At 33.9% G+C, this 17,297-nt stretch overlaps 1 protein-coding gene across 1 annotated transcript; it reads right to left on the bottom strand.

The window, feature by feature from the left end:
• Nucleotides 1-7,660: 7,660 nt before the first annotated feature.
• LOC133176049 (uncharacterized) lies at nt 7,661-9,337 on the bottom strand. The gene has a single exon (XM_061311220.1). The coding sequence runs from the start codon at nt 9,323-9,325 to the stop codon at nt 7,661-7,663; it is 1,665 nt and encodes a 554-aa protein (XP_061167204.1). The 5' UTR covers nt 9,326-9,337.
• Between the last annotated feature and the right edge of the window lie 7,960 nt (nt 9,338-17,297).

Below are 17,297 nucleotides of genomic sequence, written 5' to 3'. Positions count from 1 at the left end.
CCATAGAACGTACGAAATGATATTTAAGAAGAACTTGGATTTAATTCTACAAGTGGCAATCCTACTTATACCCATAGCTCCCTTTCTAAAGAGGAAATTCTTGAAAATCATGTGCCAGTTTTGAATATTTTTAATATTCCCAACAACCAAAATGAATTTGAAATACCATATTTATATTAGATTCCTTAACTTCATGAAAATCCTTACAAACAAAGATGCGTAGCTGGTCCAGTAAATGTTCTACCAAGCCTCTCTCTTTACTCTTCACTAAAATATTAACAGCTGTGAATGGAGACTCCATGAGTATTGTGCAACAATATATTCGAGAAGTGATGTAAATCAGATGTGGATACTTAAAAATTCGAAGGAACTTTTGGAAAATTTAAAATCACAAAATTTTATTAAAAAAAAAAAAAAAAAAAAAAAAAAAAAAAAAAAAAAAAAAAAAAAAAAACTTACCACTTATCAACTATGCATACAACTATTCCCCACGATAAATTAAAGTCCAGGCTTTTTGACATCATTGACAGCTGCTTTTTCAATAACAAGAGGCCCAAGGGCCTTAAAGGTCACCTGAGTATAATACAACAATTTAGAAGATCCATAGAGTTTAACGTATTCGATCCCTAACAGCCTCAGATTCAATGAATTTGAATGCACAACAGATGGTGGAATACTCAGTATATTTAAACATAATTCCCATTTATTACTATTAGCATGTAAATATGGAACGTGTCCTATTTTATGACCTTTACCTTTGTTGAAGAGTTATCTCCCTCTTTTTTAAGTAATAAAAATCAATTTTAAAAAATCTATACGGTAAAAAAATGTTTTCAATTTTCATTCTATTTCTTATGATTTAACGCATTTTTCCACCAAAGTATTTATTGATATTCTTATTATCTGAATTTTTATTTTTAAAAAATCGCTTGTCTCCATAGACTTCAATGAAATTTCTGTTAATTAATTAATTACAAATGTACTGCTTGCTTAATTACATTTTTGAAACTTTCTCTTGGTAATTCCTTTTCTACTGTAAAATGCCTTTAATTAATATCAGAGTATTATATACATGATGGATATTTAAGGATAGAGAATTAGGCTTATTAGGGATGGAAAACCTTAAAATAAACTGATAGATGAAGCTTTGTTGCACAAAAGCAAGAGAAATAGGATGATCAGGATCAAGAAAATAATTAGTCAAGTATAAAGTAACAAAGCATAAATTAAGTTCTAATCTATCCCCCATTTATGACTATCACCATGCAGACTATTAACAAACTATTGATTGCCTCTGTACTATTTATAACGCCGTATCATAACCTCTTATATTGGCCTCTCTTGGTCTTTGAAGATCAATTAATAAAATATGTTATTTTTGTCTCATTTTCATTTATCTATTATTTACAAGTCTACCTGATCATTAAAACTATAACAGTACTTTTTGTATTATACAATAAAAATTCTTGCATAATTCACTTATTCTATTAACCTTCCAAATACATCATTTACAGTGATTAATTATCAAAAGCGAACGGCAAAGAGTAATAACTTCTCTCAGTAGAATACAAATTAATAGAACCCTAGCCAGGACCAAAACATTTCACCAAATGTCCATATGTTTAAAAATCTGGTAAAAATACCCTTGCTTATTAAAACCTTTACACTGTTTGCCTCCGATATGCCCAGGAGCAAAACTTTTCAAATAAATAAGGCATTCTCACTACAGATTCAACACATGCAGCCATACCCTAACACCAGAACCAATGACCCAGGGTCATGAAATTTCCAAATCTGGAAGACGTATCCTCATCAACCTAATTATTCAATGAATAATCAAATAATAAACACATTTTCACTGTATTATCAATAGAGACCCCCCCCCCCCCCAGAAAAACACAAGAACTCCTGACCCTGGGACCACAAGTTTTAATAAATTGTAAGAAGCAATCTTGCTCATCATTACTATACACTTTGTGTATCTACTCAACACTAAGCAGTAGACAGCATTATTTCATGGAATTAATGCACTATATTATCAATAGAGCTGCACCCTTACACCAGAACACCTGACCCAGGGGTCATGAAACTAACAATTCTGGAAGAAGCACTCTTGCTCATCATAACTGTACACTTAGTTTCTTTGCTTTATAACCAGTAGCAGAAAAGAATATCTTCAAATAAATTATGCTTTTTCACCGTATAATCAGTAGAGTCCACCCATTCACCAGAACCCCCGACCTTGGGGCCATAAATTTCACAAATCTGGAAGAGGCATCCTTGCGTATCATAACCATGCACTTAGTTTGTTTAAATAATATCCACTAGCAGAGAAAAAGATTTTCAAAGAATTAATGCATTTTCACTGTATAATCAATAGAGCTCCGTCCTAAAACCAGACCCCTGACCGAGGTTGCCTTCAACTCGACATTTAGATATATCAACGACGTATTATCAATTAACAAAAGTTATTTCCATTCATGAAATATATGGAGATAACGAACAGTATTCAAGCTCAAAAGTCCATAAATACAAATTTTGGAGCAGAGCAAACACGGACCTCTGAAACATCACAGGTGGGATCAGTTTCAATGGAGGAGTGAGCATCCCCTGCCGACCGGTCACACCCGCCGTGTGCTCCTTGTCATGATCGGGAAATAACGGAAAAAATCTGTCAACAATTCAGTGTGTAAATAATGGCCTAACAATTAGTATGAAAAAGTCAGTCAGCATTTGACTTAATGATAGATTGTACTTGCTGACTAGGTCATTGTATCGACCATAGAACTTAACGAAATGACGACTTTAAACGAGACTGCTGATATTCTGTCGACAGAATATATCCCAGTGAACTTGAAATAAAAAAAATACCACAGAGACTGACACATCTGTTTCATATTTAGATATTTTGATAGAAAAAGACGTTAATGGTAATCTAACAACAAAGCTTTATGATAAACGTGATGACTTTAACTTTTCAATCGTCGACTTCCCTTACTTATGTATATACCCTTATCACCTGGATATGGGTTGTATATCTCTCAGTTGATTCGATACGCAAGAGCATGGTCTACGTATGAACAATTTCTAAAACGAGGTAAGTTATTGATATACACGTTCATGAAACAAGATTATCAACAGTCTCGTTTAAAGTCATCATTTCGTAAGTTCTATGGTCGATACAATGACCTTGTCAGCAAATACAATTTATCATTAAGTCATATGCTGACTGATGGTATTCATATTAATTGTTAGGCCATCATTTACACACTGAATCGTCGACGGATTTTTCCGTTATTCCTGATTATGACAAGGAGCACACGGCGGGTGTGACCGGTCGACAGGAGATTCTCACTACTCCATGGCACCTGATCCCACTTCTGATGTTTTTGGAGGTCCGTTTTTGCTCTGCTTCGGATTTGTACGCGGCTAGGTTGTCCAATGAATACCACAGTTTATTATATAGTCTATAAATAGCCCCTATATAATCTATACAAACGCAAACAGTTCATAACACTACATATTCACCGGATTTGAAGCCGTATTCACCGGTGGGTCAGTGCGCGTGCAGTGGCATTGTGACGTCACAATCAATACCCCAAACAACGTTGAAAACAATGGTTGCAACGGTCGGAGCTAGCTGAATATATGAGCAGGAAAAATTGTTTCGCAAGTCTATCGCAGGATTATTTTCTTACCATTTCGATGTCTTACGCACATCAAAAAGAACACACGGAGGTTATAGGTTGTAATCTGGACATTTTTTATTTTTCTACGACAGAAGTTCGTTAATGAAAATGGAATCGTCAGGCGACCTTCAATGTCTTATTCATTAAATCCTGACTATATAATAAAACAATTATGGACTCTTTCGATGGTGAATATGGTTTGTTATTCACCAGAAAAATATCAATATTGACCGAGGCGAAGCCGAGGTCAATATTGATATTTTTCTGGTGAATAACAAACCATATTCACCATCGAAAGAGTCCATAATTGTATAGTACCAGCCGTTATTACTTCTCTGAACTACCAAGATATGACGTCATTATAAAATATGACGTCAAGTCACTGCAAACTTGAACAGTCATGACAGGGAAAGTGTCATAACTTTTACATTCCTTCCCATGACATGTTGATTTTATTTCGACGTTGATGTTTAAATCAAGTGTCTGAATTGTTGGTTAAAGTTTCTATGTGTTGTTATGATGGTGATTTATTTGCAATACAATATCTTTATTCTTTTCTCTTTCTGATAATGTACTTATTCAAACAATAATGTACAAAAAAATGAATATGAAACGCCCCCCCCCTTACACATCTGTAGACAGTAAGATTTTATAAACCATGCATATATTAGACTGGCTTAAGTGATTGATAAAGATAAACTGAAGATGATCTATGTGAATCTACTAGAGAAGTGTGTCTTCTAACTGAACTTTACTGGGGGATCGTATGTAATTTATCCTATTTTGTGCAAATTGCGATGAAGAGTGGAAAATGCCCTCTTGTATGCGGGTAAGTTGAATTTCTCGTGAAATATTTTTTTAAGAAGTAAAACTCAGACTTGTGCCCAGCACTTTATTTATACCCAATTTAATTGACTTATGTAACAAACTGTTTTCAATAATTTTGTTTTTCACTTGTGCCGATGGGATTGTTGTGCAACAATCAAGAAAATTTATAAGTGTCCGTCACGTGATCAAACAGTCATGTGACATCAAAAATTTGCTTTTTCACAATACCTTATTAAACTCTCTTCACAAATTGACTGCACGTATATATATAGATTATAAATTGAAATCAAAATCTAGCTCAAAATATAATAGCGAATTTCTTATGCATATTAAGCCTTCGGACAGCCTTAACATAGCCGCGTATTGTTTGAATGGACTTTGAGCTTGAATACTGTTCGTTATCTCCATATTTCATTCTGTGTATCTTAATGTTTCTGGAAAGTGTTACTGCTTTAAATAGAATTTGCATTTACATGTAATTAGTTCAAATTCCAGTATTGTATCGCGAGCTGAAATATGTGTGTCTTTTACAATGAATTTGATGTTTCTTAAAATACGTTCACATTTCACGAAAAAAAAAACAACAAAATTTATCTTGTATGCTCTTCCGAAAGGGCGATAAAAGGAAGCTCCTCCACGTCAAACATACTATTCCAGTGTATAAAACACGGAAAAATAGACCCAATATACTCTCTCGCTAATAATTTATTTATATAATGACATTAATCAGAGGTTAATCATTGGAACAAATGATCTATAAAGTACATGTAAATAACACTCTGTATAAAGATAAATAATTTTTTAACTTTACCTAGTGATAAATAACTAATGAATAAATTGGATGCAGTGGTAAGTTTTGATGTAGTCTGATACTTTTATACAGTCTACATTTGCATTTTATGAGAGGGAATTCTTATATTTGTGTCATGTCACAGCAAAAAATGTCCCGTATAAATTAGGCTGCGTTTCCTTTGTGTATCCTTAAGTTTCAATATAATGATACTCTTACCGTTCACGGTAGCTCAGTCGCTTCGTGATTGGGAGGTCGTGAGTTCGAATTTCGGCCGCGACTAACCTAAGTCGATAAAAAAATGGGTAGCAACTTTTCCTTCGCCATGCTCTCGGCACTTTGAAGAGAAAACTGCGGGTCCTTCGGATGAGACCTTAAAAACCGAGGCCCCGTGTCACGGTAGGCGTTGGCACGATAAAGATCCCTCACTGCTCAATGGCCCTGCGTGCCGAGTAAAGGTCAAAATTTGAAGCCCTTCACCGGTATATGGTGACGTCTCTATATGAGTGAAAAATTCTCGAATGGGACGTAAAACAACATACAATCAAACGATATATATCAATAACTTTTGAATGTATGAATCTTATGTGACAAGAATGAAATCTTAAAAAATAGATTTAAAAGGACATTAAAGGTTAAAAGATATATATTGTATATAAAATGAAAAAAGAAATATGAAAAGCTTTATTTCAAATATTCTGAATTACCTTGACCGTTGACCTTAATTTCAACATGTAATGTTAAAGAATCTAATGCAGTTCTTCCGATGTCTAGATGACTTGCCGTTTTGAAATTTTTTAAATTATTCGTCAACATCAAAAACGTTCGAGGATAACTATTTCAAGGGGTTGATGAATCCGTTTGCAATGAATAGATTGAAAAGTCTACACAGTTGAACACACTTATGAAGGTTTGGTAACTCTAAGAGTACGATTACGGTTTCAGAGGAGAATCGATAAAAACTTTTTTCGCACAAGGAGCAATAACTTTTAAACAGGTCAGGTTTAGGGGAGAAGAGAATTTTGAAAATTAGTTTAAAATGGACATATTATACGTGCAATTGGCATAAATTATATGTTGTAAGACAAAAGACATAAAAAAGAGCATAATTTCTTAAATTAAGAGTGACCTTGAACAAAATTAAAGGTCAAAATATGAAAACTGCAATGCAGTTGGTTCCATGTCTTTACGATTAATCGTTTTAATTTTTTTTAACAATAACTTTTAAGGGCAATACTCATTAAAGGGTTTGACGAATCATTTCGCAATGAATAGATTAAAAAGTTCTCTCAAGTACTTGAAGACATCGGTGAAGGTTTTGTTTCTCTACCTTCTACGGATTCGAAGGAGTAGCAATAACAAGGTTTTTCGTGCAAGGGGCAAGAACTCTGAAAGGGGGTCAAAGTTCATAGTTAATGCGTCAAAACTCTTCATAATTTCATAATTTTTAATGACCTTTAAAAGGCCAAAAAAAAATTCGATAATCCCCAAAACAAAAATTCAGTGGAGGATAAATAATAATAAACAGAAAAAAATTCAATAGGTCTTTATACAGAAAGGTTAGTAAAAAACAGAAGAAAACCAAAGGTTCTATGGAAAGACCTGAAAACAGAAGAAAACCAATACTAGTAGGTCTTTCCACCTTTCTGTAATAAATATAAACATTTGAATAGGTCTTTCCACAGAAACGTGGAAAGACCTAATAATAATAAAAAAGAAGAATATCAATAGGTTTTTCCAAAGAAAGGTGGAAAGACCAAATCAGAATGTTTAGATAACTGCTACGTCGATATCTGTTATTTTCAATTCATTAAAGCTGAACATGACTCGTAAATAGGCATACGCCACTTTAATTTTCCTATCATTATGTCAGCACTGGGGTATATAAACCCTTCGAATTTGTTACACTTAATTGCTTTTACCTTGTGCTACGAGTAGTACATGTATGTCTTTTACATTGTCCTCTTTGTTTACATTTTATTTCATGGAACGTGCATTTGTGTTTACATTGTATTTCCCTTTTTCAAATTGATCTGTGCATTTGATATCAAATATATTTGGTAACTTTTTTGGCAGTATCAAACAGAAGTCATTTTTGTCGCCCCCAAGTGTAATACAATGACAATGAAGGAGAAATCCTTTCTGGTTTAGTTTGTGAAGCAAAATACATTGAACTTTGTACAAAGCGGAGGCTTATATAGTGGCTTGAGATCGACGGTCTTGATAAATCTAATATGGCAGGCAAAGGTAACTCTCTTCCTTTTACGAATCATGTTCAGCTTTAAGGTACTAGTAATGGAATATAGAACTCGTATCACACTTCAAGTAGATTTATTGTCATCAGACTTCCTACTTATTGTAAGTACTTTATTCTCTCGATAATTCCTGTTATGCTTTCCCCCACTATCAACTCCCCCTCCCTTACGACACACACGGCGCGCGGATCCCGTATTCCCTGATAAGGAATAATATACCTCAGGAATCGACCATCCCTGTCCAGCATGTGAATTTTGTCGTTAAAATAGTCAGTGATGATGATGTGATGCAAGCTGTCTGTAGTTAGGGAGGTAGGTATGAAGTTTTCCTTGTATGTTTTGTTCCCTATATAGGAGAACCTGAATATTCCAAACTTGTCAACGACTGTGACGGCTTTTTTATCGTAGTCAGCTACACAAATGTCGCTGTTACCATTCTCCACCACGTAAACAGTATACTTAAACAGGGGCTGGTACTGGGAGTCGTACTGGATTTCCTGCAGCACGTCACCGGAACTTCTGTACCTAACGACCTTAGACTCTGCTTGATCTGTCGTCCGGAGACAGACCAGGAAATCCTGTGCCGCGGTACAGGTGACACCGTAAGGTTCCCACTCCCCGGTACAGAATAACGTATTCGCCTTACCGTCTATAATCTTCTTTACGGTTTTATCATTTGTATCAGAGTACACCACGTGTCCACCATGAAGGGTTAGGTACATACCGAAACACGTGATAGTGACAGTGTCGTGGAGACTGCCCTTGAGATCAAAAAGATTGAGCTCATTACTGTTTCCTCCTGCCCAAACTCTGTCATGACCAAGGGGAACTATGTCATACAGCCTGTTGTTGTTTTCTTTGTTGGCAGGGAACGCTGTATCAAAGATAGACAGAACTGTAGGTATATCTAGAGCTTGTAGTGGTGAAGAGATTTGATCTTGTTGTGTTAGATCGTCAATTGTCAGTTTGCACGATTCTAGTGTCTCTATGTAACCGAAGTACGATGTTGTATAACTTTCATTAAACTTGCAAGGCTGGAAGAATGCCGGCCGTGTTTCTTCTATAAAGCTGGGCAGCTGTTGATTCTCAATATCAAGCTTAAGTTCCATTAAACCAGAGACATCTTTGGACTTTACTAAGCTAACGACTGATTGTTTAAGATTTTTCAATTTCTTTAGTATTTCTTCAAATTCTTTTTTCTGCTTCAGTAATACACTTGCATGCTTTTCTTGCAATTCATCAAGGTCCTTCTGCAATGCCTTTTCTGCTTTATCAATCTCCTTATGCCAGTTTTTGGCATGTGATGAAACCTTATCTTTTTTCTGTTTGTAAACACGTCGAAGTGCTGCCGATCTTTTACCTATATGTTCCAATATTCTTTCCAATTCTGATTGCACCGACTGTAGTCGCTTATTTTCTTTCGTGATGAAATCGGATAATTTGTCGACTTTCTCGGATAATTCGATAATATCATGTGTCTTGTGCTTGTTCAATACACATAAAACACAGATAGGAATATCACAATTATTGCAGAAGGCGCTACAGTGTTGCTTGGGGTGGTTCTTGCATTCTCCACCTTCGAGTTTGCTTTGTTTATTGTATTTTGTAACATCATGACCATTTTCGGATTTGATAAGCATGTGAGGTCCTACACATACGCTGCATAATTTAACGACACATTTTTTGCACGTGAAGACGACAGGACTTTTACAAATATCACATTCTAAGTAATGTTGTCCTTGTCTTAAATTTAATGAAGCCATCCTTTTATCTATGAAAGAAAAAGTAAGAGAAATTGTTAATTATGAGCGTTAGTCCACTTTATTTCTGTAATAATTTCATAGAAACAAGGTCATGTTCCATCGAATCTAGGCCCCAAGACAGACTTAAGGTATGTCACTCATGAAATTAGTTATATCAAGGATTTTTGAGAAGTATATTTTAGATAGGTTTTCCTATTGCATAATTCAAAATCGTAAAGGAAATCGAGGGCCAGTGTGCATCGTACTGTGCAACGGTGCATTTAATTTGACCTTTTTGCACTTAAATTGTGACTCTTTGATTAATCATTATCATATTTATTTAATTATGACAATAAATATAATCTTATTTTACGTAAAATAATCTGAGATATGTATCATTGAACATATCATACAAATTAATACGCATAAATTATTGCTTGACCTTATTGCATTAAAAAAATGTCATAATCGGGGTATTAAAAATTTAAAAAAGGCAACAAAATATTTTCTTGTATCAAACTTTTAATGACTGGTGTCTGTGATGTAAATTTTAAGATACTGGTCAAAATACTCGATTTTCAGACAAAAGAAAAAAAAAAAAAAAAAAAAAAAAAAAATGTAAAGGATGACTGCACTTAATGCCTGTTCTGGGGGTCTTTTTCGGTTGCCTCTGTTGCTTTTACATCTAAACCTTATTTCACTTTTGTATGCTTATGAAAGAATCCTGTCAATTTGGAACCAAATTTAAATCTTATAATGATTTTAGACTGTGATACAATAAAATGATTCAATGTTTTTTGCCCTTACTGCGAAATATAGTGAATTTACACTTACCTGCCCTTGATTGAACATTAGATATGCAAGAGAGGTGGAGCTAACATTGTAAGAATGGTCTAATATTACAATTGATAAATAACAATGACATATTTGAAAAAAAGAACGTGATAACTCTCCAATCTCCCTCTCTATTCTGTACGGCACAAATACACTTTTGATAAAGGTTTCAAAACGAAATTAACAATATGTAATTAAAGCAGATTTAATATCAATGCCAGATGACTTAAAGGGTTCGAACACAATATCCTAGTTAGCACAAAACATGCTAACTTACAAGTCACGTGACGGAATTAAGTATTCACAAAGTTACCTGAGGCAAGAAATCTCGTGGTGAATTATAATATTCAACATGTTACAATCCTTGGTTACAACACAGAGAGCGAATATAAGAAGAAGCAGTTTTTTTTTTTTAACCATAAGCGCATGTTTGTCTATTAATCTCCTTTTGACATATTATTAATTCTGCAAATATACAACTACTGATGAACGTAGAACAATAGACAAACATGCGCTGACTATGTATAAAGTCAGTAAAAAAGTGGGCGTCCTCATAATCGAACGGAGATTCATGAAATTGTGATGATCCCTGCCTTTGAAAACAGATTCGAACTTCGTAAATACACACATTTATTAAACGTAATTACATAAAGTTGTAGACTGGATGTTGACCATTTTTGCAATGAAAAGAAAAATGCTTGTGTAGAAAGTTTATTTTGTCGCAAATTTCGCATGTCCTTAAGTGCGGTCATCCTTTTATCTAGACTTCTTTTATACATTTTCATTTTTTGGCAATGTCTGTTGAGTGAATGTGTAGAATTTGTTTTAAAAATATACAATTCCTAGCATATAATAAGGGAACATATTTTCTGAGTTAAAATATGTGGGTCTAAAGTTCCACGATATTAAGTGTACATGTAACAAATGCGTAGATTTGAAGAATATTCTTCTTAATATCCTTCCACAACAAGAAAAATTCCCCCATAAATCTTGTTTCTTTATGACTTTGTGAGCATTTTTTTAATTGAACATTGTATTATTTGCATTTTTTATTTCAAATATGTTATAAAAATTGAAATGTTATGAATAGTTTTGAAATAAAAGGTTCTGACCGAAATTTTCTTAAAAGCTGACGAGTGACATACTTTACTTTTTCTTTTGACAAATATATGTTCACTCACTCTGTCAACGTAGCAGACCTGGCACGAAAACAGAACGTATACCTTCTTGAAATCAACATTCTGTTAAAGAAGTACAAAACATTATAGAAATGTTGAATTCTTCTTTCCTCGTACATGTACCAGCCAATGTCAGCAAGCAAAGTCTGTAGACTGTGGAATTATTTCAAGTTCTGTCAAGATTCTAATTCTGTGACCTAGTTGTAGGTTAGACATAAATAAATTTTATGTTTTACAAAGACACCCTTAGGTCCCAGTTATTAAAATAAAATTACTAATAAGTGAAACGTAATAGAACACACCCATGAAAATGGAATAATCTGATATTCCTTGGAAATGAACTGCCCAAAGGGTGTATAAGTCAGAGCAGCTGGCAGCTGAGGCAGAATTGCTGTGAAGTCTGCAGAGTGCGGTTAGAAGGCAAAAAGTAGACATAATAGTCGACGAAGTAATGCTAGGGTAGGAATTTGAATAAGCTCACCAGCGGTAGTTGTATTTGTGGAATTAGTTTTGGGGCCAGGAAGTAGATCAAGGCGCCTGATTCACTATATTAATAGGAACCCTTATACCAAGAATACGCGGTGACGGGTTACCCAGTCACATTTAGTCCTTTAAACATACTGTAGCACCCAGTAAAACTCTGATATATATTGACTCCTAACTATATACAGAGTAATTATAATCAGGAAGAGTAATAGGAAAATTATTATCAAATCATTTAACTCAGACAAAGTACAAGGAAAATTATATATCCCTTATAAAGAACCCTGATTGTCTAATGTGTGCTCAGATAAACACGTTACATAACATTGTACAAAAAACTGAAATATAACTTCACTATAGCTAAACATTGAACATTAAATTTATAAATTTTTAAAGTTTAAGAAATTGTTTTATCATACATCTATTAAGAATACTCAAATTTGATTGGCTTGTTAGAAGGCTTTTACACTCAATAATGACTCCAAAAAGTACTATTTACAGCAATAATGACCTAGGAATCATTGCACGTGGGGTATAATGACCTGGTCATTATAAATAATGACCGCTAAAAATGACCTGTTAATCTAAATTCCATTCAAATTTAAAAATTAATGCATAAAGTAATGACTGTTCACTACAAAAAAAAAAAAAAAAAAAAAAAAAAAAAAAAAAAAATGCCGTTAAAAAAATATGCATAGTCTTTTTATGATACGAAATACGATTGTCCTTTTGATGCGTCAAAAAATTTATCGTTTTCATTGAAACTTTCGTTACAATGAATGTCAAATTCAACGAATGCAGACTTGGCTCTTTTGTACAGTAAAAGTATAAACCTGATTGTCATTGTACTCGGGAATGGTATTTGTGAATTTATAAAAATGCATGTTACTGACAATCACAGAGTGTTTTCATAAATCGGCGGTGCAAAAACTTACAAGACTTGCAGGCGAAAAGTAAACAACTTCACTAGCGAATCCCGATCCCGATGAAACACTGATAATAACAGTTCGTAGGTCGCCTACAAAAATTGTCTTAACTTATATCGGTATAATAAAGCAATTGATTACTCCTTATGAGTTCAACATGGTGAAATAAGGACCCGAGACCTGGCCCACTCGCTGACCTGACCTGACCGAGGCCGCGCAGGTCAGGTCAAGTCTCGGGTCCTTATTTCACCATGTTGACCTCATAAGGGGTAATTGATTGTATAATAACAAACCTCTTTACAGCCAACCCTCCATCTCGAATAAAAAGCTCTCAGTTTCCCAGGCCAACAAGTGAGATGGATCTTACATCAAGTGAAATCCTGGTCGATCAAAAGGATGCATATAATCTATGTGTAGCATATATTTTTTCACAACTGTATCTGCAAATTAAATAAATTCAAAATATCAATATATATAAACCATATATAATTAAGATTGTTTCTGTATATTTTTTCCACGTTAGACAAGTCATTAAATAACCTACCCTTTCGTGGCCGTCGATAGAGTTGTTGTGCAAGAGTCACGTGATATTAAACAAAATGCGTATTTTTCTCTAAGTAAAATATATTTGCAGACTTCCTTCCTTAGCTCTTTAAACACTTATCTGTAAAACTCATCTACTTTGCTTGAAAAACAGGCAAGTTGATTCAGTAATACACTTAAGATTTCATGTGATTTCTATATTTTCTAAGGAAGAAGTGACAATATTATAAAGTGCAAAGAATTTTTTGTGTAATCTCTACAAGAGTGAAAGACAAAAAGCCCATGGGCCACAACTCTTAACCTAGTCACTACTTGGCTTTACAGTTCTCTGTCAGCAGATTCCCCTATATATACCTATGTAAAACTCTGATCCTCTATTGTGGATTCTCCTCACCCCCAGGACCAGAATTTGAAATAAACTGAATCTATACTACCTGAATCTATACTACTTCTATATTTATACAATGAAATATGAAAATAACGAACAGTATTCAATCTCGAAAGTCTAAGGAAATGATACAAATTTGGACCTCAAAATTTAGAGGTGGGATCAGGTGCCATGGAGGTGTGAGCATCCCCTGTCGACCGGTCACACCCGCCGTGTGCTCCTTGTAATGATCGGGAATAAAACCCGGAAAAATCCTTAGAAAGTTCAGTGTATAAATAATGGTCTTACAATTAGTATGAAAAACGTCAGTCAGCATTTGACTCAATGCTAGGTTGTATGTGATGACAAGGTCATTGTATCGACCGTAAAACTTGTGAAAAGATGACTTCAAACGAGACTGTTAATATCCTAATTTCATCAACATGTTTGTCAATATCTTGCCTCGTTTTAGAAATTGTTCATACGTAGAGCATGCTCTTGTGTATCGAATCAACTGAGAGACATAAATCCCATATGCAGGTGACTCATGCCTTTACCGTTCTTGAGAGGATTTTTGATGTGTTTCTTTTATATTTCTATGTAAGAATTTGATTGCCTATTGAAAACCCCTTCCTCCGGTGTCAGGATTTGAACAAAATCTAAGAATGATTCCAGATCAATACAATTAATATTGACATTACTTTTCTTGAGTATTTTTCAGAAGATATAAAAAAACATACATTCCAGAGAGAGAGAGAGAGAGAGAGAGAGAGAGAGAGAGAGAGAGAGAGAAGGAAATTTGTTTATAATGTCTATCTACCGTATAATCAAGTTGCGCTTAAGGGCATGCATTTTTAAGTCAATTATTTTAACAGTGTAACATATATGTAATTTTCGGACATATAGCTAAAGTATCTAATCATTCATTAGAAAAAGAATTGTGTGATTTTAGATATTTTTAATACATTTTCATAAAAACTGAAAGAACAAGCAATAATTAACTATCCGTTGTATATAGCAAACAAAAGTGGAGATGCAAGCAATTTTAACCTGAACTGCAAGTAAAACTTCTATGAAACCCTAAAAAACCCACAAAAGAACAGAATCAATAAAAAACTTGACCACAACACAGATATCCATATCTCGTCGCACAAAGTTTAATCCATGTGCTTATACATGTACTATTTTGATTTTCTGGATGATCAACTTTATCAGAAGAATGATAAATCTTGTAGAAATATCAAATCTGTTCGAACAAATATGTAATCTGCTAAGTTGTTCAAGCAACTATCCAGTTTGTCCGAACAATTCTGTTCAAAACATTTTAATCTCATTCGTCTAAGTTTATTTATTTATCCAAAGGAAGGACTTATTGGTCCACACAAATATCTTGTTTGTCCGAGCGAAGAACAATAACCTGTCAGAACTATTATCTTATTTGTAAGAAAATATATAAAATGTGTCCGAACAATAACATATTTTTTCTGAGTTCACAGCACCATACTATTGTATTATATTCCGTTTTCATAAAAGTTATGTCCTTCATGGGTATTTGTAAATTTGGCATTAAGATTCTAAAATATGTATAACCTTGAAAATAAAAAAAAAAATGGAAAAATAAATGTATTTGCTAACAAGTTAATTATTATGAACCAGGAATTTTAGAAATGCTGACTTTGATTGAGATCAAATATGGAGATAACGAGCAAAAATCAAGCTCAAAAGTCCATTGAAACAATGTAAATCATATACGGTACCAATTTTGATGCACCAGATCTGCATTTCGACAAATTATGTCTCTTCAGTGATGCTTATTTCTTTGAAGAAATTCCATGGGTAAATTCACGTTACTATGTGAAATCAGAGACATTTTTGTGAGCATTTTCAATTACTTAAAAGCTGGTTTTCAGAATCTGAGGATCGGACTACCTCAAATATATGCCCGTATTTTAAAACTAGTACCGAAGTACTTAGCTACTGGGCTGTAGAGACCTTCGGGGACTAACAGTCCACCCGCAGAGGCCTCGACCCAGGGGTCATAATGTAAATCATATACGGTGCCAATTTTGATGCACAATACAAATCGGGGGCATCCCTGAAACATTCTGCCTCTGTTTAAAAGTTGATCGTACTCGGAGCATGCTCAGTAAGGGTAGTCATGTTCAAAGTCCAATCAATACAAGTTGTGAGCGAGGGACCTCTGAGAATAGAGGCTGGATAACTTACCATCGAGGAGTGAGTATCCCCTGTCAAACGCCCACACTCGCCATGTGCTCTTTGTCATGATCGGGTAAACGGAGAAATCCGTAGACAATTAAGTGTGAAAATAATGACCTAACAATTCAATTCGTAAGAAAGTAAGATTTCGACCTAAGATTGTAGTTGCAAAAAAGGTCATTGTGTCCACCAAAGAATTCGCAAAATGTTGACTGTAAACGAGATTCTTGATATCCATGAATCATCAGCTTATTTGTCAGTAACTCTTTTTTAGGAATTGATCATACCTAGAACATACTCTTGCGTGTCGAAACAACTGGAAGAAATAATCCCCATATGCAGGTGATAATGGTATATTGCTACATAAATAAGGGAAGTTTACGATAGAAAAGCTGTAATCATTACGTTTATCATAAAGTTTAGTTGTAAGTTTGCCATCAATGTCTTTTTAGTAAAACATCAAGATATGAAACAGACGTGTCATACTCTGTGGTGTCTTTTATTTCGGGTTCGATAGGATATATATCGAATGAACGTTTGAATGAAAATGAATATTCTTAGTTGATAAAACGCTGATGATATATGTAAATGTCGAATTAAAGGTCATAACAAGAAATTTCTTCTTTTAATGTTAAAGTTTAAATATAATCAGGTCAACACTATTGAGGAATGACATTTGAAGAGCTTCATAATTTATTCTATTCTTAGTAAGCATGGCAACACATCCCTCGAATTGAAAAGTACGAGTTCTGGTGTACTTTACTTGCGTACCAATTTTTTTTTTCATCATTACAGATTCAAAAATGAACAACAAGAAAAACTTTTAGAATTTTTAACAGATCCATCGTTATTTAGTAAACCTGTCAACAACAAAGTCCATACAAATATAAAAAGAAGAGAAAAATAGAATTATGTATCATACTTTGGACAAAATATTGAAATCAGAAAAAACCCAGGGTTAATAGCATTTTTAAAGAATTTTTCAGATAATTTGATTTAAGTGACCATGAAAACATCTTTTATTGACACCAAGAACCACTACCCAGCACTTTTTATTGTAATGTAGTCTACATGACGTGTACTATTACTGAAATCAGATTAGTCGTAGTGGTATTTTGACTTGAGAAAAAAACACAATGACAAAAACACTTAACATGTATTTTGTTTTAGTCACCAGGGCAAAGTTCATAGAAATTAAAAATTCATAAAGAGAAATATGCTTCTTGTTGTAGTCTATTTGTAGTCAATATATATGACCTAAAAAATTTAAAACAACAATTTTTTTTAGTAGCTATGATTTTTATAGACTTTGATAAAACTTCTTTAGTTGCTGCAAGACCAAAAACGGTGGGATTAAAATTAAATTGAATCTTTTCTCTATGTCTACAGCTCCGTTACTAATTCATTGATATACTAGTATATGCAAGCGGCATAGTGGTCTTTTG

This window comes from Saccostrea echinata, unplaced genomic scaffold (genome assembly GCF_033153115.1).
Source record: "Saccostrea echinata isolate AGI-Se365-2 ecotype Australia unplaced genomic scaffold, CSIRO_AGI_Sech_v1 ptg000065l, whole genome shotgun sequence".
Lineage (NCBI taxonomy): Eukaryota > Metazoa > Mollusca > Bivalvia > Ostreida > Ostreidae > Saccostrea > Saccostrea echinata.
This window is presented reverse-complemented; position numbering and strand designations above follow the sequence as displayed.

Excerpts from the sequence above, each read along its gene's own strand:
- LOC133176049 (XM_061311220.1), bottom strand. The coding sequence starts at position 9,325 with ATGGCTTCATTAAATTTAAGACAAGGACAACATTACTTAGAATGTGAT.